We start from the raw sequence: 26,324 nt of genomic DNA on the forward strand, positions 1-26,324 counted from the left end.
GTTAAATTAACTCAAGAAATATTTTTGGAATAGAGACAATGGTTTTTAAAGATTTGAATCAAATAAAAAGTAAAACATTAAAAAGTTGGTAACATTTTTACTCAAATATAAACTAAAAATAAATAGTTTTGCATTTATGACTTTTATTTAGTGTCCATTATGTATGGAACTGCTTGAGATTGATGATCTTCATTTTTATCCTTGCACTTGTGGTTATCAGGTATTTTCAGGTTTTAATGGTTTATTTTTATGTTTGTTTTTTAAAAACCTATTACACTTTGCAATTTTCTTTTTTTATATATCAGCTCAGGTGTATAGGCTCTAAATATAAATGTTTTTAAAATTAATATACATTTATCATTTTTACAAGTAATATTGAATCTTATTGGGTGCATAATTTTAAAGTTGTTTGAAGTGTGTTATCATTATCAAAAATTTTAAATAAATTGTTTAATAGACAATAATTGAATCGCTTAAATGAAATTTAACTTATGTAAAGTTGTATTCAATTTTAAAGATAATTAATGCAAACAAAACTTATTTAATGACCAAATAATCCAGCTGTTTAAAAAATGTGTCAAAAACTGCATTCAGAAATATTGCATTTATTTCACTCCTTTCCTAATCAAGAATGTCAATACCTATCAGATCTATTTTATCATCTGTACTGGTGACACAATTTCAAAAAGTTTCGGACAAAAGAATTAAAAGCAACAAAGTTTAGTAAAAAGTTCATCAGAGTTTTTAAAAAAGGAATTGTTGAATACTGAAAATAAAAAAGTTTTTATAAAAAATTGTAAAACAATTTAAACTTTCAAATGTGTTTATATGCTATAATTGTAGCAAAAGTCTCATAAAGATATGTTAGCATGTGAAAAAGGTTCTTAATCCTGAAAAACACCTTGAAAATTGGTTTGAATAAGTTTGTATGTCTTAATAATTCATAAATTTTACAGTTTGTATATATATTATTTAAAAGTTGAGTTAAATGTTGCAAATGGAAAAAAGTTGACCATACCTAAACCATGCATACCTAGTCTTTGTTTCAGCTATTCAAATAGATCACTAGTACATTTTTGTTTTATAAACTGCTAACCAAATTAGTTATATTTTTATGTAAATTCAAATTAAAAAATACAAAACAATACATGAATTCTTCAACTTTAATTTAAATAAAATAAAAATTAGTTAATTATTATTTTTATTTATTTTTTCTTTTTTTATTAGATTTGTAGATTCTGTTGGCATAGAATAAAAACAGATGGAAATGGCTTGTGTCCTGCTTGTCGTAAAGTATGTTGTATGAAATAAGTTAGAAATTTATATTTGTTAATTTTCCCTTAAATTGTTTGTATTAATTTAATCAATTAAATTATGTCTTATTTGATTTTTATCTTTTTTTGTCAAGTTTTGCAAATATATTTAAAATACTCAAAATATTTTTTATAGACATACACTGAAGATCCAGCTATGTATCGTCCACTTTCTCAAGATGAGTGAGTTAATATATTACTCTTTGAATCATCAATGCAAAACTAATATGTGTATTACTACATAAACACTATTTTTCATTGTTCTGTATGTTTTCATAACTGATACATCAATAGCATGATTGTAATAGGATTGCGATACAGTTTTTAGTAAGATTGTAACACAGTTTTTAGTAGGGTTGTAATAGTAAGTTTGAACAGGGCAGTTTTAAAATTATTTAAATTGAAATTTTATCAGTCTCAAAAAAGTCATCTTTTTTTAATTGCTTAGAACAGTCAGCTAATTTTTGGATCTCACTTCTGTAACAGCTTATGGCTTAAAGTGGCTTGTGAATTTTAATCCAAGTAAAGCTCAGTTGTTTACTGCTAATTAGGGCTGTCAAAAGTAATGAAAATGCATGCCCAAGTACCCGTCAGGTAACTAGGTACCCTATAAAAAACAATATTTCTTATAAACAGTCAATAAAAATCTTTTATTCAAAGAGATTCGAAGCGGATGTCATGTATTTAGAATTATAATTTTTTTATATATTTTAATTTTTTATTAAATTTCCCATTTATGCAATTCGTAATTACGATATAGAAATACTAGGATGTTTACTATTTCAAGTGCCAAAAGTGCATGCTATCAATTGACCACATCCAGCAGTTGAGAATGCACATTTTGATGGTCTGAAGTTGCTGGTATGCGCATGTACTTGCCTGTTAAAATAGTATAGTTATATGTTCCATATTCCAGATTTTGAAAGAGTTTTGTCCAAGAAAAAAACTAGATCCTCAAGATTTTCTTTCGCATATCAAGTTAATATTATTAAATTGTGTTATTGCGATTAATGGTTTTAAACCTGTCAAACATTGGTTACCCGTTGTTTGATAATACTACCCGGACAGTAACCAATGGGTTGGTGCTTGTGTACCCATCAAGCCAAGCCTTACTGCTAATAATTATTGCAATGTTGATATTCCTGTTTTAATGAAGGGCGATTCACTGAGTCTTCCACCTTACCTCTTCTCAAATTATCTTTTAGTACTGACTTGATCATGAAAACCCTATATACAATCCATTGCAATGTTAATATCTGCTTCAGTTGTGTCCCTTTATTGTGCTTATCATTATCTTACTCCTGATTCCATCCTCTTCCTTCAATCTCTTATTCATCCTTTTCTAGATCCTTATTTAGGATAGTTCTTCTAATCTTAGTCAAAAAGAGGCCTTCTTATAGAAAAAATTCAAAAATGTAACTTAAGTGTAGTCAGACCTGTTTTAGCTGCTACGCTTGAGCCTCTTTTCAATTTTTGTAAAGTTTCTTTGTCTCTTTCTCTTTTGTACAAATGCTACCATGGTCACTGATCAAGTTAGCTATCAACCTATGACTTGTTATTCAGCAACATTGCAGAATAACAAGAAAATAATTCCATGCAGGAAACACAAGTATCTGATTCAACCTTAAAATGATGTCTTTACAATTCCAGTTGGAAAATGCGTTGCTGCTAATAAAATTATTATTATGTTAAATGTTAAAAGATTGAGATTCTTATTGACTGATTAATCAAAGTTCTAAATTTTTGGAGGAAACATATTGACTATATATTTATTGTTTAACTGGAGAGCGCATACATACATACATACATACATACTAGGGTGGTTCAAAAAATATCTTTTTAAAAAATAGTCTTAAATATTACTAAAAGAAGCGAAATTATATAAAAACTTCAAAAATAATAATCAATTTACATAAAAAACATGTTTAAAAAAATTATTTTATAAAAACTTAAAAATATTGACCTTTTTTATTTTTACCTTAAAAACAACAGTTTTTAGGCGATTATATTTGCAAAAAATATTTTTATGTAAATTGATCAATATTTTTGAAGTTTTTATATAATTTCGCTTCTTTTGAGTACCAGGTTGACATACCTTAGAAAAACTTTTTTTTTCAAAATATTAGGGACCTGTCAAATTTTTAAGGGTCTTGAGGCATCCCTAAAAATATTTTTTATTCAAAAAGATTTTAAACCTAGTGTTTTTGAATTACATAGAACATATTTAGTTAAGGGCAGCAGACTATTTTTAAAAAAGTTGTTTTTTGAACCACCCTAATACATACATACCTACCTACCTACCTACCTACATACATACATACATACATACATACATACATACATACATACATACATACATACATACATACATACATACATACATATATACATACATACATTGTGGCAAAATAGACTGAAAGGTATTTATGTAATCTATAATTTTTTTTGAATTTAATTTTATTTATTTTGCTTACTACTATTTAAGTATGGCTCCATCAATAACATCATTATTGACATCTGTGCACAATTAAGTTGTAATTAATGATTTTTTGTCTGAAAAAAATGATCAGTTTAGTTGTTCGTTTTTTATTTTGTTTTTAAATACCCTGGTTTATCAATCATTTGTATATCTGTTATTTGTAAATGTTTCTTTTTCCAAACGTGCATAAAGCATACAAATTTTTATTAAACATGCATAAAGCATGCATATTTTTACCAAGCATGCATAAAGTATACACATTTTTTTCAGAATTCAAAAAGCTAAGAAAGAAAGAAAGCAGATAGAAACACAGCGAAAGCAAAAAATTACAGATACAAGACAGCATCTTTCTGACATTCGGTATTAATGTTTTTACTTGTTCTTCCTTTTTCTTTGAGATTTAAGTAGTTGTGTTGATTTTTTTTTATTTTTAAAATAAGATTTATAATTAGTAAAACTTTTTTTTGCTTTAATTTAGCGTTATTCAAAAGCATCTTGTTTTTGTTGTTGGATTGTCAAAAAAAATGGCGGATATAGAGGTTAGTTTTTTTCTATGAATTATTTGCTTTAAAAATAACCATATGGTTTTTCATAGTTATTTCATTATTATTTTATAGGTTTTAAAGCAACATGAATATTTTGGAAAATATGGAAAAATAGTGAAAATTGTTATAAATCCCAACACAAATTATGCAGGGCCTCAAGTACTTTCTTTAAACAATTTTTTCTTTACGTTAAACTTTAAAATCAATATTAAAACAGATAAGTTATCTGCTTCATTATCGGAAATAGTATTTGCTTTTTCTTTTTTTTTTTTTTAGTTATTTTAACTAGTACATATACTAGTTAAAATAAATTAAGTAAAAAAAAACAAATGATTTTTCAAAAAGTTTGTCCTAAAAAATATTGGAATATACAAGGATAACTATCTCTAAGGAACATTCATATATTCCTTACATTTTAAAATAAAGACTTTCATTTAGATTTGTTGTTTTTGTTGTTGTTGTTGATAAATAGATATTACTTGCCTAAACACTCAGTCAATGTATGTACTGAGACCCCCTCTGTGTCAGTATTGAATATTTGTCTGCAGCTTAATCTACATTTATTGCTTTTTTGATTAATTTTCTATTCGTTGACATTTTATATTATTATAGTGTTTATTATTATTATTTTGTTAAACTTATTTTGTATATTTCTAGGGTCCAAGTGCAAGTGCATATATTACTTATACTAAAGTTGAAGTAAGTTTTTCATTTAACATTCATTGTAAGTAGTGGTCACAATGTTTTAATTTTGAAATCTTTTTTTTTTTTAAATCAAATTTGTGCAATATTTGTTTGTAGGATGCACTTAAGGCAATACTTTCTATCAATAATATGCAACCACCTTTAAAGATAAGGTAGTTATAAAAATTTAGATTTTATCCATAAAATTAAAATCTATGTTAGTTAATATATATAATAAGTCTATATTAGTTAATTTTAAGAATAATTTATGCTTTTTTTTTTTTTTTTTTTTTTTTTTTTTGCAGAGCATCTTTAGGTACCACTAAGTATTGTACTCATTATTTGCGAAGTATGCAATGTCCAAAACAAGTAAGTCTTAATATACAAATTTTATGTAATGAATAAATAAAAAAGTTCTATTGTCCGATTTTAAAATTTTAAGTTACCACAGTGGTACAACGGCATGTTTTTCAATGCATGTTTGATTTTTATTTGATCATAGCAAACTCATTTCAAGTATGCAAGCCTTCCCGGGAAGTTTGCGTGGTTGCACGCTTTGTTCATCCACGCTTAAAGTAATTTGTTTAGACACACTGACCACGGCAGTTTGCATCTAAACTTATAAAGCAATTCAATAATTAGTGGCAAAAAGCTAAACTTATCTACTGAGGAAAAAAAAGGAAACAAAATTGTAACGAAAAATCAAGTTTTAATTAAAAAAAAATAGAAAATTTAATAATTAAAAAAAGAAAAATTTTTTTTAAATATATATACAACTTTTGTATTCTTTTTTTTTAGAGTGGTTGATGTTTTTAACTACCGAATTTGATACAAGTTGATTTAAAAAAAGCATTATCTTTTTTAAAAATTTAACAACTGATATGCAATTTATTCATAATTTTTATCAGTCCGCATAAATAAGAAACTAGTTTGCTATGTAGCTTGAACTATGAGAAATTTTGTTAATTTTTTCTTATGTTTATTTGTTTTGACGTATTTTCGCTTTTAAAAATGCTTTTGCTATATTTGACGTTCTTTCTCAATACTTATATAATAGGAAAATAAGAAAATAGCTATTTTTCATTATATTCTTATTTGCTTTTTTCTTCAACTTGTATCAATTTTGGTAGTGGAAAATAACTAACGCCCTAAAAATAAGAAAACAAAAGAGTAAAATATTTAGGTATATATATATTTTTTTAATGTTAATTTTTTTTTAACTTATTCAGATTTTCTATTTTGTATAGTCTTTGTTTCATTTCTTTGAGTATTGTTGTTTTATTCTCTCTAGTTTCCTATAGCTTTATTTTGAATTCTTGAAACCCTTACTATATAAAAATGTGGTCAAGTTGACTAAAAAAATTACTTTAAGCATGGATAAACAAGGCGTGTGACTGCACATTCTTTCTGGAAAGGCTTGAATATGGATTGTGTTATTTTAAATTATGTGGCCAAAATTTTTGTTATAAGTCCTACAGATTTTTTTTATATCATATTTATTACCTGCAGCAATCCAGCAATCTGTGTTGGTTTTTTTTTTTAAGTTATTTTCCATTGAACCTTTTTTTGTGTCAAGCTGCAATTCAAATATTTTCTATTTTGTATAGTTATAAGTTCTTTGTTTTCATTTCTTGCTTTCCTGCTTAATGATAATAATAAATAACATTGTCAGCAATCCTCAAAATATTTCATGATAATAATAAACAACTTTGTCAGCAATCCTCAAAATATTGTTGCACATGCATATATATATATTTGCAAAATATTGGAGCCAATGTTCCCTGTAAGCTGAGTCCTGTGTGTGCTGCATTTATGCATGCAATCAAAACATATTAAAAAAACATTAATTTAAATTTTCTTGAAAATAAAATATGATTAAGTGATAGCAAACTGCTATTAAGCGCACTGCTAAATTATGAAAGTCTTTAAAGTAGGTAAGATTGTTGACTTATTATTTTATCATATAAGGCTTAAAACAGTTTAGTCAAATATATAATTTTATGTTGTAAATTTAAAAATGAAAATATGTAAAATAGTGTTGAATTTTAATATAAATTATGTTTTTGATATTTTTACGATCTTTTTTAACATTCCTGTTGTTGTAGTATTATTTTAAATAATGATTGTCTTTGAACACAATATCTTCTATAAACACTTTATTTTCTATAAGCATTTTTTTTTTATTATCAATGGCTTAGAACAGGCAGCTAATCGTGAATCTAATCTCACTAAATTCACAAGCCACTTCAAGCCCGAATCTAATCTGTGACAGATTGGGGCTTGAAGTGGCTTGTGAATTTTAATTCTAACAAGCATCAATTATCATAGTCTTGCTCAAAGGAGCTAGTTCCATCAATCAAAACTCATTCTCACTTGACTTGTCATTCAGTAAAGTTGTCCCATCCTTTTACTGTATCTGTCTATGCATGCTCTAAAAACTTTTATTTATCTATTTTTTTCCCTGCCACTCATCCCTTTGGAATTCTCTCCCACCTTTTTTTTTTCCATGGCTCATACAACTTTTCAAGTCTTCTGTCAACTGTTTCCTTGCTCTTTAACTATTCTTTGTTTTCTAGTAACACCCAACTTGATTGCGGTTGTTTGCAGCCATGTTGGGAGTGAATCAGAATAATAAAAAAATTTAATATATAAATTTTTGTTTTTTTTTTATTATAAAAATGTTTGCAATAAGAGAATCCAGACAAAATTAAAACAGTTTTCACATTGTTTAAACAAAAATAATTAAGATATAGATAATATAATGAGGTGGTCAATATCATTTTTAATATGGAAATCAATGATCATTTTTATGTAGTAAAATTCTTGATTTTAATTAGTTTTTTAATGTACATTCCTACGCAGAAAAGAATGTTGGTCTGATCAGAAAAGAATGTTGGTCTTGTTTATAAAATTTTATAAAGAGTATAATTCTCTTATAATAATTGTAAGATCATTAATTAGCGTTTTATAAGTTTTACTTTTATTTGTTTTATTTTAAGAACAAACCTAATATCAGTTAATATAGTTATACAATTTTACAAAATCATTCAAATATTATCCAATCAAATACTATGCAATCAAATATTATCCAGTCAAATATTATCCAATCAAATATTATGCAGGCATTTGTCTGGATAATATTTGAATGAAATCAAAAATAATATTTTAATTTTGGTTTTTAGATTATTATATTAAATATCTTAAATACTTTTTTAATGAAATTTTTTCAAAGTTTATAAAACTTTAATTGCATTTTTCGTTTTTGTTAAAAGTCTCTAGAAATGATGTGGGGCATTTTTGTCTAAAGACAAATAAAAAAGGGAAAATCCAAACTCATGTGTAAATTGAAATATTTCAAAAAAACCTTGATGGTAAACAGAAGCATTCATTAATCAAACCAGATATTTTTATGACAAAAATAAATATGCAGACACTTAAGTCTGATATTTGACTTTAAACAGAAACAAGATGACAAAGAAACTAAACAGCTGAATTTTTTTTTGTTAGTATCTTAATTGTTTTGGCAAGTTAATATAACTTATCATAACTTATATATATATATATATATATATATATATATATATATATATATATATATATATATATATATATATATATATATATATATATGTATATATATGTATGTATTTGCGGTAGTGGCGTAGTGGTAGAGCACTCACCTCATAAAAAAGAAGTTCCGAGTTTGATCCCCACCACATACCTGGTAGTACAGCGCAGTGGCCTTGTTCGTCAAGGTTCGTGTTCTGAAGTTATAAAGTTGAGAGGTTAAAGTAGTTTAAAGTATTGACTGTAGTGGCATTAAAATATATATATATATATATATATATATATATATATATGTATAAATTTTTTATTTAAAGTTGTGTTTATCTTTGAAATAAATGCAACTTTAAATAAAAATTAATAAGATCTTCTGGTGAAAAAAATTTCTAAAATAGTTTCAAATAAATAAATAAGATTCTATAACTTCAAGAATCAGTTTACAGAAGTAAAATAGTATTATGCTTTTTAGTAGAAAATATGAGGTCATAATCAGAACATGTTTTTTCAGAATCACATTTATATGGAGGTGTAAACATCAAAGAACTATAATAGAGTTTTTAGAGAATTCTTAAATATAGAGCATGATAACATATAAGAAGAAAAAGGAAAGAAGAAGCACTATAAAAAACAACATAAAATACAAAGAACACTATAAAATGTTCTATAATAGTTACTGGGTTTTACAATCGCTTTGTTTTTCTTCAAAAAGTTTACTTTTTATAATAATTTGCACACAGAGACTGCACACAGAGGGAACATTGGTTGGAATTTATTGTCTTTTGTGTGTGTCTTTGAATGACAGTTTTTCAGCTTTTCAAAACTTTTCATTTTTTCCACAGATGTATCGAAGAAGTGGCAACTTTAAACTTTACCATCAAGAGCAGTGTAGCACAAGTAAGTGTTATTTTGATCAATAACAAGATGTGCACTGGCTTTTTTAAGAGATCTTTACTGATTTTGTTTTGACTTCTTTCTTTATCATATATGGTTACCATGGAAGAAATCAACAAACTCTAATTCTTTTGTTTAGTTTTGAAAGCTTGCTAAAAACTTTAAAAAGATTTTGAAGATGGTGAAGTATCTGTTTGAAAATATTTTGTAATAATGGTGATATACAGATATTAACTGATTAGTGTTTTTGTATGGGTTATGCAAATTTCTAAGTGAGAAGATATATGCTTAAGAATATTGGTTAATGAAAATAAATTTGTTTGAGAATTAAGAGAATTAATGGCCTTCCTTGTTTTAATGAACTCTCTCTCTTCGACTATATATATATATATATATATATATATATATATATATATATATATATATATATATATATATATATATATTAGGGATATGACTTTTTAATTTTTTTTCAAATAAAATGTTTCCTGTATCATAAATCGATGAACTTTTACCTAAAATCATGAAAAAAGGCCCAAATAGCTTTCTGCAACAAAAAAAGGTCACCCCCAAAATAAAAATTTGATTTACCATTTTTATACATTCATTTTTGACCGATGTTTTAATCTTAAGCTTAATTCTCAGCTTAATTCTATTTATTTCATTATTTTGTTATGAATTTATAAATATAACGCCACACGTTACCATGGCAACAAAACGGCCGTGTGCCGGCAAATACTTGGAATTGTTATGTGATGACGTCATTGTGTTACCACGGTGATATAGACGACTGTAACAGACTGTAGAAGATTATAGAACTTAGTAGAACATTCTGGAAGCTCTAAATAATTATATAAGCGAGCTGCTGTCAGAGCTCAGTGTTGATAATGTGAATAGTTCTATGAAGTACTCTGCGTGTAACTGAGCTAATAAGGAACTACTGTAGCGAACTAAAGACGCTGTAAGTGTACGAAGTATAAGTAGTTGTAGCATTATCGTTAGGATACGGACTGGATTATCGAACTGTTATCAACATTGACTGGATTATCGAACTATAATTGGATTACTATACAGTTAAAGTATTTTATTAATTAAACGACTTTATTAAATGGATATTTACGCTCAGCTATCCGTAAAGTCGTAACAATATTATATGATGTCTCACAAGAAAAGTCATACCACAGTAACAAAGAACAAGAAGACTTGGACTAAAAATTTGGTGAGATTTCAAGAGTCACACAGAAGAAGAGGAAGCGTGGCTGTAGAAGAACATTCACTCGATGAAAAATCCAGAATACCACTTCAATTGCAGATCGTAGGAAGATACCAGTTTCTCGGAGCATATGTTAAAGGAAGAAAAGAACGAATAGACCAAATTTCTAAGGAAATTACAAAATTGTGGGACAATAAACTGAATTTTCCACGTGTGTCTGATCAAGTGATAAGAGCAAAGCTTATGAAGGTGCTGAAGGTCTATGATGAATGTGTCAAGCGTGGAAAATATGATGTTCTCAATGCATTATTTGACATCACGAAAGTGAATGGCCAGTGGTTATCCTCGGAAGATAAACGTCTATACCACCTACAAAAAGAAAGTAAAGGACAGGTGGGGTACTCAACAGGACAAGTGGCAAGTAAAGAAACCATTCACCCTTCCAAGAGAAGGAAAGTCCAGTCTGGAACAGCAATACCTTCCACATCACAAGTCCTGTCTACCACAGACAGTGGTACTGAATCTGAAAACTGCAAAAGTAAGAGTGAAGATGATGAAGACGACGACGGTGATAAAGACGATGATGAGGACACTCAGAAAAAAACTAGAAAGCACTACAAAAGTAAATTTGCTGTAAGTATGGTTACATCAAGTGGAGTTTCCACAAAGAAAGCTGCTAAAATATGCAATGTATTATCACAACAAGGTATTGATATTCCAACTCCAAGTCAATCAGCAATTTACAAGTCCATATTCAAAGAGGCAGGTAAATTAAAAAAAGAAATGATACAACAACTTAAAATGGAACAGTGGTCCTTACACTTTGACGGCAAACGAATAGATGATAAGGAATATCAGGTAGTTGTACTTCAGAATGAAAGAACTGACGTGAAACTTGATGCACTGCGTTTAAAAGATGGCAAAGCTGAAACTGTTGCTGAAAAAATTGCCAAACTTATTGATGAATACAATTTGTGGAATTCAATTAAGATGATCATTACTGATACAACAAACGTCAATACTGGGAAGAGAAATGGAGTTGTTGTGAAGTTGCAACGTATGTTTAAATTAAAGGGTGTCACAATACCACAATTTATTGGTTGTCAGCATCACGTACTAGACAGGATTCTCCGTCTGGTGATGGACGAAGAACTTGGGGGTGATACCAAATCTCCAAACATTGAATACCCATTTGTGTCTGAACTGTTGAATAAGTATGATGAACTGAAGGATAAGTTTGTGAATGGAACTGTAGAAATTCTTGATAAATCAGGGTGGAGAGACGATATGAAGTTTTTGTACCATTTAACAAGAGTGTTTAGGTTCTATGAAGAACAAAGAAACTTCCCTCTGATTCACTTTCAGAACATTCCTAATATGAGCAATGCCAGATGGAACTCAAGAGCCATTCTCGCCATTCTGGCGTTCATTCTTATGCCTGAAGCGAGAAAGAATTTGGAGAAGGTTTGCAGGTTCATTTCATATGAGTGGGCAGAACATTGGTTTAGTAGTCAAAAGTACAATGACAATGACTTCAAGAATTTATCTGATGTATTGAAGCCTTACAAAAAGGCATTGCAGTCATTCAAAAATCACTGGAAGAAAGAGCCATCCGTCATCGACATACCACGAAGTAATCAGATAGCTGAACGTGCAATCAAGGTGATGCAAGACCTGTATGCTTCCTGCAGAAAGAAAGACAAACTGCAACTTCGATTCATTCTAAGTAATAAGCGCTAGACTCTTTATGAGACGTGAGCATCATGTGACCCATGTACTAAACACAGTAGGCCTATAGACACAGACAGTTATGTATATTGTTGTACTAGACGCTTTAATACTGTTAATTTTGTAATACTTGTATAATTATATATCACATAATGTTTTTTGTTATATCACAGTACATGTTGCATAAATAAATAAAATAACAACAGGAGTATGACTCTTACAACATCTTCAGCCTTTAATATTCATTTACTGTACAAAAGTGTACCTATTGAAAATTCGATTTTTTGGTTTTGGGGTGACCTTTTTTCAAAATATGTCAAAATGAAACATCTATTCGTTCTTTTTACATAAAAGTTCATTGAATTACGATACAGGCCTAGTAGGTTGCAAAAAAGTCATATCCCTAATATATATATATGTATTGCATATTTTGGTAATTTGCGTGTTTAAAAAAATTACCTAATTTAAAGAAAAAGTTAAAAATAAACAAACCATAAACTGAAAAAGAAAAAAAAATGAACTAACAAATGATAAAATAAATAGCAGATAAACCGGAGAAAATAAAAGCATAAAAATAATATATTTTTTATTATAGGAGTGAATTAATAGTTCAAACCTAATAATTTAATTTTAATTTAATAGTTTAAAGTTGATAATTTTTCCTACATCACGATGTTAGTGTAGTGCTTAGGTTAATTAATTGTTAACAATCGTGCCTCGTAAATATTTACAAGGCACAATTGTTAGTACAATGATGGATGAGGGTTCAATTCCTTTTAATGGAAATTTTTTTTAATAATGGTTTCTTATTAGAAAATGTCTAAGTTTCAAATATCTTTAAGACTTTGATCTTTTTTTAAATTCCATGAAGTGAAATGTTTTAAGCCAAAATAAAGACATTACTTTTATGCTATTATTTTTTCTACTTATTCTTTTATTTATTTTTATCATTCGTTAAGATTTTTATTTTTTTTAGTTTAATTTTTTATTTTTATGTGTTTTTTCTTTTTTCAGTTTATGGTGTATTTTTAATTGTAGTTTTAGTTTACATTTGTTTACTCAACTCATCACAAACGTTCAGATTTATTATTCATTATCAAAACTTGCCACCATGGCCAAGTTATCAACAACAAAAATGATTTGTATGGTCATATAAAGCGTGCAACAGCACACATATATATATGTATATATATATATATACATATATAAACATATATATACATATATATATATATATATATATATATATACATATATAAGCCAAAAATATATCAGAAAATTGCATCCTTAGATATATTATCCATTGTATGTATATGAATGTGTAATTCTATGTATGTAATTTAACTATTAATTATTGCATAAAATGTGTTTTGTCAGAAAACACATTTTATACAATGATAAGTACAATTTATTTAGGATTGTATGTATCTGCATGATGTGGGCGAAGAAGCTGCTAGCTTCACTAAAGAAGATATGCAGGCTGGGTAATTAATTACTTCTGATATATTTTTAATTTAAAAAAAGTATTTAAATTAAATACAAAGCATTCTTGTTTCTATTGCCATTTTATGATCAAGAAGTCTTTTGATTTGGTAAAATCTGTTAGTAAAAACTCTTTCACAGTATGCCAGGTAATGTTGTACTCTTATTGGTTGTCATGTTCCAATCATGATAACTATTATTAAACTCACTCACTCTGATTTCATGACTATCGCTACAGGAAAGTTACCAGTACATGGTGACTTTGCCCAGGTGGCTTTGCACATTTTTGTACACTCTAACACTTAGGATATTGTTCCAAGAAGATAATATTGTTTTTCTATCTGAAATATTTATGGGCTATCTCAATATCTGGCAAAGAATGCAAATAGGTACAATAATACAGAAAACAATATAAAAGTAAAAATACTATACATAGGAAAGTATAGAATTTGTAAATTTAACAATTTGTTTTTCAATCATTCAATTATTTCTAAAATCTCAAAAAACTATTGCAATGTTACACAACAACAAAAATATTTTAGTACTCATCTAAATGAAATAAAAGATTTTAGAACTCAAAAATATACTCAAATATGGTTTAGGTCATATTTTAAGTAGTTTATTCAGAATGAATAATATTTTTGTATATATTTATGTAAATAGTTTAAACAGTTTCATAACTTTTTTAAGCTGAAATTTGTGTCATATTTTCTCATATTTTCATTGTAGACAATTTTGTTTTGATTTTCTTCATAGACTTGTTTTCATTAAACTTTTTTTTATACATAAATATTTTTTTTAAATATTTCTTAGAAAAATACTAATTTTTTGAAAATTTTATAAATAAATTGCTCCATGTTTGTGCATGCACTTGAACTAATTTAGCATGTTAAACAGCCCAAACTAAACAGGCTGTGCACACTCTAGATAAATTGTATGGCAATTAATGGTATTGTTTTATACTTCTGTTATCTTCACTCTTTAATATATGTGAGAAAATACATTACATCAATTGATTTTTTTTAATTGAAAGTTAAAGGGGTAATAATGAAATCTTTAATAAATATGTTTATAACATTTGAAATATTTTTTTTTTTTTTTTTTAGAAAACATCAGATTTTTGAAAAAAATCTTCTTGAGAATTATGCTGCAAGAGTACGGCAACAGCAACAAATTCCAAACAGTTCAAGTAAACAGTACTTGGAAGAGGAGAATAGTGAAGCCTCTTCTCTGGATAATTGGGATGCTGAAAGTGCTGATTCATCTTTATTACCTTCTCAAGCATCATGGGGTACTTCAAAAGAAGAACATTTTGATAATTGCCCGAAAGAAATAGAGAAAAAAAATGATCAAATTTTAAAAGAGAAGCCTGTTTTAAAATCATCTGCAAGTAATAAGTTGATATCATCTATAAAAACTACAGAATCTTCTGGAGAATCTTCTAAATATGTTCAGAGTGTAGGTGAACAATCAGGTTTCCATACTACAAGAGCTATAATACAGCAGTGTGACTCGCTGAACCCAGAGTTTTCTACAGGTTTAATTTTGTTTATGAAGAGTTTTTTATAAATGTGTTTGTTTTGATAAAGACTTATATTAATATTTTTTTAGGTTGGGCAACATCGACTGAGACAGCTCCAAAAGAACCAGTTGAATCTGCAACCGAATTATTAAAAAACAATGTATGGCCTGGAATGCTTGATCTCGGTCTCAGTGATCTTAAAGTAAATTCAATTGATGACGAATTAGGTTTGTTTTTCAGTTTTTCAAAAATATCCATTTAAAATATGCTTATTTGTTTTTTTACTAAAAACAAATTAAAATGTTCTTAATTCTTTAATTTTTTCTTTTTTAATTTTGCAACTTTTGAAGTCTAATGATTTAATGGTTTTTAAAAGTGTAATGATCTATTGATAATGTAATAATAATGCCATAAATTTGTTTATAAAACTCCTTGTTGTTTATAATGAAAATTTTGAAACTAATTAGTGAGAAAGATAAATTAACTCACAAAGAAAAATCCTACACACTAATGTAGACTTATCTTATATTTGAGGATCAATATTATTTTTATTTAGATAAATGTTCTTTTTTTCTTAAAGTTGTAATTTTTCTTCTTAAATGAATAAAGTTGTGGGTTACTTTACTATTTTTTTTACTTTACTATTTTTTTTACATAATTTTTTAACAATTTTTGTATTTTGATACTTTTTTTCGATTTTAATTTTAAATTTGTTTTAATTCTCACTTTTATTTTTAAACAAATCTTTCTTTTTCCAAATTTAATGATATTTAAACTTTAAAGTGATTTTATGTTAAATTAAAAAAAATATTTAAATACCAATATTACAAAAAACACTTAAACACTGAAAATATACTCACTTACTTTAAACAAAAATACATGAAAGCACTAAAAATATAATTGCTTACTTTAAACAAAAATTTTACATGTAAGTGCCGCAAATAATGGACCAGGATGAAATAAGTTTTTATCAAGTTCATTTTGAAAATAAACTGTTTGGTTTTCTATTATTTTTATTTAAAGTTAAAATAAAAGAGATATTTTTATCTCAAATTTAAATTATTTAAGTATTTAAATGACATTTCAATTGAGTAAAATGATAAAATCTTTTGATGATAATGCTAAATATTATATAAAGACTTAATACTAAATTTTCTATAAAGAATCAATACTAATATTAAATTAAAAAAAAAAAATTGAAAAACGTGTATGATTTTTTAAACAATAGTCATGAAATTTATGTTAGATTATATACATTGATTATTTATATGGCAATACACCACTGTGTGCACCTTGTATATATTTCATTTTAAAACCCTATATACAGGGTGTTTAATTAGAAAATCTCTTAAGAAAATGTGGGTTTTTTTTTCTTTCGAAAAATAAGAAATTTGTTTGCATTATTATGCAACTTATCACTTTAAAACTTCAATGATTAACCACATGTGACTAACTAATGCAGCCATTGATGACAACAGTGAAACCACAGATCAGCAAATAATACAGAGTATATTTATATTCTTTTTAGGTTTTGATCCATTCAGAGAAAGTACTTCTGGTTTAGAAGACTTAATTGCTATTGAAAAACAACAAGCTTTAAATGCTCCTCCTCAGCCCTCGTTTTCTTGGGATGCATTTTGGCCATCTTCTTTTGCGCCAAATTTAAAAAATAGCTCATCAGGAAACTCGTATTCATTGTTTGGTAACAGTAAGTTTATTTCATACTACACACATTTAAAAAATTTTCTTTTATTCTAAAAAATCGTTTTCCGTAGTAATAAAAAAATATTCAAATTTTTTTTTCTAATTTTGTATTAAAGTTTAATTTTCTTAAACTTTTAGATTTTATTTTTTTAGGCCAACAGCAAGTTTTATCTCGACCTTCTGCTCAAGTAATTCACTCTTTTCAGCCACCAATATTATCGTCATCTCATAGCCCTGCACGTAATCCATCACCACTTCGCTTTATGTCTCCCCACCAAACTCAAACACAGTTTTATTCATCTTTTCCCAATATGCAACAGCATAACCATGAAATGATGAACCAGATGCGTTATCCACTACTTCATCTGCAATCATCTAATTTAGGTGGTCAGTCACAATTAAATATGCCACCTTTGGCTAATATTCCTACAGAGAATAAAAATTGGCAGGATGGTTTCCGTGCTTTATTTCCAAATATAAACATCAGTTTTGGAAGTAAACTAATTTGATTTTTAACAACTTTTCTTTTTTCAACTTAAGTAAACAGATTTAAATAGTTTGTTTTAAATAATTTTTTATTATTTAATAGACTCCATTAATAATGAATCAGATAAAATGTCTAATATGCCTAACATCGTGCCAGTATCATCCAATTTTGTTCATGCAACCCCACCAAATGCACAATCTTGGAATACAAACAGTAAGTCATTAATGATATATGTTTGTTACGGTTGATTTTTTTTGTTTTTTATATTTTTATTATTGTACTTTTAATTTTTTTGAAATTAAATATTAAATTAATTCTTATAAAGGATTTTTTTAAGGTAAGTGTCATAGTTTTCTATGGGCCTTAACACCCTTCACTGTGTAATAATCGTACGCAAGTGTATCATTTTACACTAATACGCCCTTTACCTCTTTAACTCTACTCTAAATTATACCTTTCTCTCATTATAAAAAAAAAGAAGAAAGGAAACCATCTAGAAATATCTATTTAATATAAACTCCACCCTACTAGTTATTTTCCCTGGTACTCTCATCATTTACTATGAGTTTTACCAGCAGTTTATAATAATTTTAATAAAATGAAGATACTTAAAATATAATGAAATTAGTACATAGAAACTAGTAATTGAAACATGATGTAAAACTTCCCATTGTGTGTGCATTAGTAATAAACAGGTGTCACATTGTATTGGTAGTAAATAGTTTTCACATAAGATAGTCAAAAGGGCTAAATTCAGTATAGCTTACAGACTATTTAAGAATACAGATTAGTGACCAGGATATGCACCACATATTATGTTTAAGTTGTGGATCTATTCTAAAAAGTTTATGGAGATGTTCTGGTAGAGCAATGTCATATGTAATTCTTAAAATTTGATGTTACAAAGTACAGAAAAATGATTGGAACGAAGGTAAAACATGCACATCATCCAGAAATACCATCCTCAATACAACTGGTATCACATGATGACAGCCTGCCATTACACTTGCTACTTGTTTTTTATATACTTAAATTATTGAAGCATTGTATATAAATAAATGCATATCAAATATTGGAGTTGTTATATCTTGTTATTTAATTTGATTAAATTTATTTTGCAGACAAAAGAATCATAAAATATCTTGTCATAAGATACAATGAGCATCAGAGAAATGGATAAAATCAGAGTTCAACTTTGATTTTATCAACTGAAAGATTTGATCAGATATTTAAATTTTTCTAAATTCTGAACTTTTTACATTGCAACTGAAAAAATAGAATTGACTTGTTAATCAACCAAAAGAATACAATTTTCTTGTAAAGGGTTATAGAGTATTTGTATATCAAAAACAACATAAAGAATTTCTATTATGATGTTTGGGGTAATATTTGCTGCTGCAACAATGTAAATGGCATGTTTCTTTACGATTTGTTCCCATTGAACGTCAAAAAATAAGATGCTAACTCAAAACTGATTTCATTTTAGAAATCAGCTTCAAAATCTTTATTAAAAAAAAAAGAAATTGTTATGAGATTTATAAAAACATTTTTTTTTCCTGTAGATACGCGTCTTCCACCACCACCTGGTTTTTCAGCTACTAATCCTCCGTTTCAAGTTCTACCTCAAGCTGCATCTTCTTTATTAAATACATCTCCTGTTCAGGTTTCTGCTATACAAAATATTAATTCAAATCTTGTGGCCGGCCCAACTTCTCGTCCTTTCAACATTGTGGCAGTACCATCACAAAGTGAAGATCCAAGTATATTGTGGTCAAAATTACTTACAGGTATTTTTTACAATAATTTTTTTCAAAACCTTTTATTCTAATTTAAAGTGTGTGATAGCCAAGGCTGTAAAATCTGAAAAAAGACTCCAGTTTCTGAATAGTATTTATTTCTGGTCTCAGGTCAGCCCATGGTCACCAAAAATGTCATGAAACTTATGGTTTACATTGAGAAACAAATTTAGATTTAAAATTTAAATTTTAGGCTAAAGTTTTACATAAGGACACTGAGTTAAAAATTTGTAGTTAATATTATTCTTGTACTCTAAATAATCCTGATTTTTTTTTTCCAAGTAGTGCATGTCTCTCAACATTTTTTGAGCTCCTGGAATAAATAATCTGAATCTTTTTTAGAAATTTCCATCTCTGGTGATAACTTTTGATAATAGATTTTGTTAAGATTTAAATACTTAAGGCTTAAAACTTAATTACCTTTTGTTTATCTGCTTTATAAAAGTAGACTTTAGATGTAAATAACTTTTGATAAAAAATACAGTTAAAAAGTAAATCTAATATGGTTAATTGACTAAAAAAAATGTAATAACTGGAATAAAAGAAATGTAACTGGTAAAACTGGTAAAAAGAAATGTAATAACTGGAAAGCGAGAGAATTATTTAGATTAATCTATTTTAGATGAAAATAAAGAAGTTAACGTTGACAATATGGCTTTTCCTTTACCAGGCGAAAATACTAACCAGGTATAATGATCAATAAGAAAACCTATGAGTTTTAAATATTTTTTTTGAGATTAAGATCATCATTTATTTTATTTAAGAGTTCTGGTAATGCTTTACCACAACAAAATCAACAAGGAATGGCATCCTGGAATATTGTTGTTAGTGGAAACCAACCACAAAAAGTTAAGCAAGATGATATGAAGAATCTTCCAAGCCAACCATTACAAATATCTGCAAAAGAGTCCTGCAACACTGAACCGGTTAAATTACAAAAGTCATCCCCTATATTTGGAAATCAAGTTAAACCTGTAGCAAAGAAGCCGACAGCTCATGTTAAACCTCTAAAGTCAAGTATACTATCAGATGGATTTACCACAGTCAGTGGTTCAAGACAACCATCTCTAGGACAACAGTTGTCTGTTTATGTTAATCCATCTTCGCGTGTTAGTGAACTTGATGACTTTACTAATGATTTTCCGACTATTAGTAACAATGGTATAAATTGTTTAAAGAGTTTTAATGAATATCATTATTTTTTTAATTCATATTTTATAAGTTTAGTATAAATAACTACTTGTTTTTAACCCTGCGTTTGTTGCTGTTCTTTTTATTTTTCCTTATTTTTTTTAACTCTTTCGTATTAGCGTTTTGTTACTTGGCTTAAAAATATTTTCTTCATTAAAGGCAGTATAAATCTTGGCGATTACACATCAATTGGATTCCAATCCAAGCAACTTAATAAAAAAAAGAAGAAGAAAGGCAAAGATGGTTCAGAGCTAGTCTCAACTGTAAATGTTTGTACTACTTATGGTTTGATATTTTTTTGATTTTTAATATGTTAAAAATACCTTTTTTTGTTTAATCCAGGTTTTAGTCGGTCGAGTTGAAACAGAAACAAATGATCTTACTGATGACGAACCTCTTAAAAAAAGTGTAAAGAATAAGAAGAAAGTGAAAAATTCTCCTCCTTCTATACGCAAATCTCCTCTGACGGTTCAGAAAATAAAGAACACAACAAAAAGCCAGCCAATTAGAATCTTAAAAAGCGATGCCGGCACAACATCCACAATACTACATTCCCCGACACAGGTATTCTGAATATAATACTTGCCAGACTGTTGTGACGTCTTTGCAGTGTTTGAATTTACTGATTCATTGCCAGTGTCACTTTCAGGTAATAGCAGATCAAAATGGAGTTAATTGTAAGTCATCCTCGTCATCTCAAGAGCAAGAAATAGTAAGTCGGTTGACTGAATCGACTGAAAAACTGCTGAAAAATGTGCTTTTTGAAACGGAAGCAATCAAACTCAATACTGAGCAAATTTCTAAAGATCTGAAAAGTGCTCTTGAAAAATGCAAGGTAAATAATTTTTTGGCTTGTTCTTTTTTTTTATTTATTTTTTTTTTTATTTCTAATAATAAATTACTTTTGAACAATAGGAATCTTCATTGTCACTATCTGACTTGGAAAAAATTAATTTGTTGTTGAGTTCTGGAAAAAATGCATCTTGTGGATTTGACGATGACTTGCAAGACACGACAATTTTAGAGAAACAAGTTGAGTCTGCAAGACGAGAAGCTAAAATGCTAGAAGCACGTTTAAATGAGGTTATTCGAAAGAATATGGCCAGTGAATTAGAAACACTTAAGAGGAATACAAAACAGTAGTTTTTATATTCGAATGCGGTAAAATACTAAAAATCCAATAAACGATTTTGATTGTAATTTTAATAATAAAAAATTTCAAAATTATATAATGGTGTCGTTTCTTCCGGTATTTATTGCTTTTAATCTAAACGATGTGCAACTGCGTAATGAAAAAGGCTTGGGTGCTCTTTAATTCGGCGCCGTGCAGATTTTTTTAACTTTTTTTTACTGAAGGCCAGTTTTCAACATAAAGAATTTTAAAAGTATTGAAAATAATTTTTTATAGCTATAAATATAACACTTAAGCTTATGTTTTAAATTATTATTACTCCAAAATTTGAATCATTTTTGTACAAATTTCGGTCAAACTTTTAAAGCTCAGTATTTCAGTTTTATATGTCCTCGCTTATGGTAGGATTTGCGTGTATCGTGTGCTACAAAATTTTCGGTTGACTGATTTATAATGTAAATGCGGATTTAAATTTAATTTTGTTTAAGATCAATACATTTCTATCATTTTATAATACATATTTTATATGCATTTTTAAATGCGTGAATTGTTAAGGACATTCCTGAAGCTCTAATACAAAATGAGGAAATAGGCTTATAAATAAAGAAGCATTAAACATGTGGAACTTTTTATTTATTTTGCTGTTTGACAAAAATAATCAGCATACATATATACAAGAAAGAAAAAATGTCTGTACAGGTAGGTACACGTTAAAATCTACAAAAAAAAGTATCTATAACTGAATATTGGAAACTTCTTAAGTGCTGAAACTTTCTATACTTAAAAACTACTTTAATGAATGTCTTCCCTAGCCTTTTTTTTTAATCTCTATGGTTTTTATTAAATTTTTGTGATTTAAAGAAAAGTCACCTTTTTTGGTTGTTACCCCTTAAATACCGCAATCAGGTTTTTTGCTTATAATTCTAGAGCCGTTGATCGGATTCACTCAAAATTTTGTAAGCATTTTGTTTTCGGGCCATAGTATTGGTACACACATTATTGTAAACTTATTAAAAAAAAAGACATAAACAACCCTTAAAAACTACAAAATAAATCCTTACAAATTACAACTTCTATGGTAAATTCTAATATAATGTAATTAGAGGGACTACTATTAATTAAAATTTGTAGTTAGTTTAACATATAAGGCACTCTAACTATAAGGCATTATATTTTTACTTAGTAGGAGTATTACTATTGATTTTTTATGCATACAATTGTTTTATACCATATGTATTTTATAGATAAAAATATTAGTAATTTTGTAAATGGGGAAACCAAAATTTGTGAGAAAAGAACCTTTTGTTGTTGGAAAACCAAATTCAAAGGCAGAGGCAAAAGTCCAGAAATATACCAATTAACAGGGCATTGAACTGCACCAGAGGTATGGCAGAGTCACATTTAGGTAAGAAAATAATTAATAATATTGTATCTTTTTGTACTTTATTCGCTGATATGCTCCATAATTAAAACAATGATACATAAATGTCTTAGATTAGCCCTAGGCTGTATTGTACTAGCAAAAACATTTTGAATCTACCTTTTAGATTCGTTGGCTGAAGAGCTTATTAAATATGAGATTTTCAAAAAACTCAAAAAAACTTAAACCTGGTGTGTGGAAGGATGATATTGATACAAGAAGAATTTTTAATTTTGACAAAACACCCCAGTTTATAAATTATGGGGTTGATGGAACAAATACAGGTCTCGCGTATGCTGCACATTGGGAACCTTGCAGAAAAATGATTAGGAAGAATCGTGAGTCAATAACAATATGCCCAGTTGTTTCATTAGCAGGTAATAATAACACAAACTATTTATGAATATGTACCTATGCAATAATTAGCATTTATCTAAAAAAAAAATGTTTTCATCACTGTGGAAGTGTTAGTTAATCAATTTAGTGTTAGTGAATGTTTTTATCACCATAGCGATGTTAAGTATAGGTTTAATCATAAGTAATATTTTTATATTTTACATTTCAGGTGAAACTGTTGTTTCACAAGTTATTTTTGCTGGTAAAGATATCACTAGTCATCTGGCCCCAAAAACAGCTGTCAAAAATATTAAAAATTTAATTATATTATCTACTGAAAAAGGAAACCAGGATAACCATTCTTTGTTGGACCTACACAAAAAGTTTGATATGTATTTTTTAGAGGAGAATATACATCGACCTGTTGTAATGTTAGCAGATGGACGCAGTTCAAGATTTGACTACAATGTTCTACATTTCCTCCATGAAAAAAATTAACTTGTTTATAAGTCCTCCTGATACAACTGGGGTTACTCAACCGTTGGATTAAATTCCTAATCAGAACATGCATCGTGAATATGATAAAAAAAGAGATAAACTTTTTACAACTTTCAAACAATAAACCTAGAAGGCTTCATGAAAATTTTAGGAGGAATGTGGGATAAATGGGCTTTAAGAGATACCATAATTAATGCTACAAAGAGAGTTGGCATCTAAAGAAGGTTTAAATGTAAATAATATGCAGCAAGATAAATTTCAACATGCTGCTAACTGCATGGCTCAAAATCAAGAGCAAGAGCCTTCTAGCAGTCTTGCTCCAAGTACACCAAAGAAAATATCCACACGTTCATCAGCAAATGTTTTTTTAACACCAATTACTCCACATTCATTTCCAGAATTAGCAAAAACAATTCATCGGTTTGGATCAGCTAATTATTGGAAATTTATGCTTGAGCAGTCGCAGATAATTATGAAAGAGAGTTATGAAAAAAGTTTAAATCTAGAAGATATACCAGGTTTGCTTACAGTAAACAAGCTAAAGCCAAAAGACTTAAATAAAACGAAAAATATACGTGTCACCAATATACATGGGTTAATGGAAGCCCAAAACATCATTGAACAGGTCGAGTTGATTGAAATTGGAAAAAGAAAAAAAAAGGATCAAAACTAGAAAAAAAAGCAAGAAAAAGATAAAGAAAAAGAACAATTTTATAAATGTAAATTAAAATGTGTTTGCAATGGCATTAGTGCAATAAAGGGTTTTAAAGAGTGCCCAGTCTGCCACGAAATAAAGAAATCAGTATGCAGCAAAATTTCTTGTAGAATTAATGGAATGAAGCCAATAATGATTAAATTAGCCACATCAACAGAAACAAATGCTAAATATAAAGGCGATTAACGTGGAAAGCGATAACATCAATTTGGGAAATGTTTTATGTTGTTTTGAAATGTAACTTGATTCTGAAAAGAAGTTTTGACTTTGTGTCTCAATGTTTGTATTAACCTTAGTACCCCTTAAAATCTACAAGCGTCTTTACTGCTGGTAAAAAGCTCACTTTATCAACCAGAGAAGGATATTGTGAAAAGTTTTTTAATTTTTATTTGTAGCAACAATATATTTATCTAAAAAAAAAGGAATTGCAAACTTATTTTCAAATTGGTATTTACCCATCCCAAAAAGTGTGTTTTTTTATTTTAAAATTAATTAATTTTTTATTTCTAAATTGTTTTTATCACATTTTTTAAATATGAAAATAGTCGAACTTGTATTTTTTTTGGAGTCTCAAAACAAATAATATTATGCGCTAAAGCTCACACAATGCTTGACTCGAACATAAATTATGCCTTTTTTAAGGTGTTTATGTTTTTAAGGTGTACCTTTCTGTAACACGAAGACAGTAAAATCTTGTGGACAAACACCGTTTTTGTATATACAATAAACTTTTATATAAACTTTTCTTATTACAATGATCTTTATAAAATAAAGAATTAAACGACAGGGGCTCAAAGAAAATGAAGATGACAATACGTCATCGCAATCTTTTCATAGAGCCCCTATATATACTTTCAATAGAATATAGATATATTAAAACTGATTATATTAGAACTGATTTTTTCACATGATATCGAATTTGTGTCTGTTCCTTACTAATCAGGAAAACTACATAAGTCCGGATAAATTTATTCAAAAAACAATAAGCGTCGATATTTTATAGAATTTTACAAATTGTATTATAAACACGACTCATTAATAAACAATATCATTGAATATAAGCATATTAAAAGTATAAACAAATCTGCTATTATCTGATTCTTCGCTCTTTGGAGTCTAACTAAGTTCATCAACGTTCCATTCTAATAGATGTTTTAAATAACTTGCGGCTATGAAAATATCCATTTTTTTTAAAAAAATTCAATGCAGAACAGCTCATCAGTAAAACATTTTAGTTCATGGTTCTTCATTTTGTTCTTCCTAGATTAGTTAATTACCTGTTAAAGTTTATTAAATTATTTCTTAAATTTTTTTTTAAAAACAACAAAACTTTGAATTGTTATTATAAATAATATTGAGATCTCTTTGCTTTTTTTAAAGTGTTTTGCCTACACTTTTTTTTCACTTTTTTTTCACTGCCAAGAAAGTTAGACCTGCATTATAATTTAGTATTCATAGGTTATCTAACAATAACAAAAACTTAATATATAAAAAATATTATACTCACAAAAAATATTTGCTTTGCTGATTTAAGAAACAACTTATTTTTCTTTTTTCACAAATTTTTTATTAAATTTAAAGCCAGACTTTCAAAAATGTTAAAACTCACTGTGCACAGTAACTT

General features: G+C 27.7%; 2 protein-coding genes across 2 annotated transcripts in view; both read left to right on the forward strand.

Annotated features, from left to right (window-relative positions):
- Positions 1-21,828, forward strand: part of LOC100204596 (uncharacterized) — a 34,835-nt gene extending 13,007 nt beyond the window's left edge. The window contains exons 3-24 of the mRNA XM_065797966.1: positions 152-220; positions 1,228-1,293; positions 1,450-1,496; positions 4,063-4,152; positions 4,271-4,331; positions 4,410-4,496; positions 4,995-5,036; positions 5,139-5,194; positions 5,327-5,390; positions 13,834-13,901; positions 15,006-15,436; positions 15,511-15,648; positions 16,950-17,129; positions 17,279-17,620; positions 17,715-17,825; positions 19,175-19,399; positions 20,031-20,095; positions 20,173-20,569; positions 20,759-20,862; positions 20,942-21,163; positions 21,249-21,434; positions 21,515-21,828. Coding sequence (XP_065654038.1) covers positions 152-220; positions 1,228-1,293; positions 1,450-1,496; positions 4,063-4,152; positions 4,271-4,331; positions 4,410-4,496; positions 4,995-5,036; positions 5,139-5,194; positions 5,327-5,390; positions 13,834-13,901; positions 15,006-15,436; positions 15,511-15,648; positions 16,950-17,129; positions 17,279-17,620; positions 17,715-17,825; positions 19,175-19,399; positions 20,031-20,095; positions 20,173-20,569; positions 20,759-20,862; positions 20,942-21,163; positions 21,249-21,434; positions 21,515-21,742 — 3,279 coding nt within the window. The 3' untranslated portion in view covers positions 21,743-21,828. The remainder of the gene's footprint in view (positions 1-151; positions 221-1,227; positions 1,294-1,449; positions 1,497-4,062; positions 4,153-4,270; positions 4,332-4,409; positions 4,497-4,994; positions 5,037-5,138; positions 5,195-5,326; positions 5,391-13,833; positions 13,902-15,005; positions 15,437-15,510; positions 15,649-16,949; positions 17,130-17,278; positions 17,621-17,714; positions 17,826-19,174; positions 19,400-20,030; positions 20,096-20,172; positions 20,570-20,758; positions 20,863-20,941; positions 21,164-21,248; positions 21,435-21,514) is intronic.
- Positions 21,829-22,608: 780 nt separating this feature from the next.
- On the forward strand, positions 22,609-25,103 carry LOC136080032 (uncharacterized). Its single transcript, XM_065796661.1, has 3 exons — positions 22,609-23,136; positions 23,279-23,528; positions 23,717-25,103. Exons 2-3 carry the CDS (start codon positions 23,306-23,308, stop codon positions 23,983-23,985), a joined length of 492 nt encoding a protein of 163 aa, XP_065652733.1. The 5' UTR covers positions 22,609-23,136; positions 23,279-23,305; the 3' UTR covers positions 23,986-25,103.
- The last annotated feature ends 1,221 nt before the right edge of the window (positions 25,104-26,324 follow it).

Source organism: Hydra vulgaris, chromosome 05 (assembly GCF_038396675.1).
Source record: "Hydra vulgaris chromosome 05, alternate assembly HydraT2T_AEP".
Lineage (NCBI taxonomy): Eukaryota > Metazoa > Cnidaria > Hydrozoa > Anthoathecata > Hydridae > Hydra > Hydra vulgaris.

Excerpts from the sequence above, each read along its gene's own strand:
- LOC136080032 (XM_065796661.1), top strand. The coding sequence starts at position 23,306 with ATGAGATTTTCAAAAAACTCAAAAAAACTTAAACCTGGTGTGTGGAAG. Across the intron at positions 23,529-23,716 it reads CCCAGTTGTTTCATTAGCAG|GTGAAACTGTTGTTTCACAA; the intron begins GTAATAATAACA and ends TTTACATTTCAG.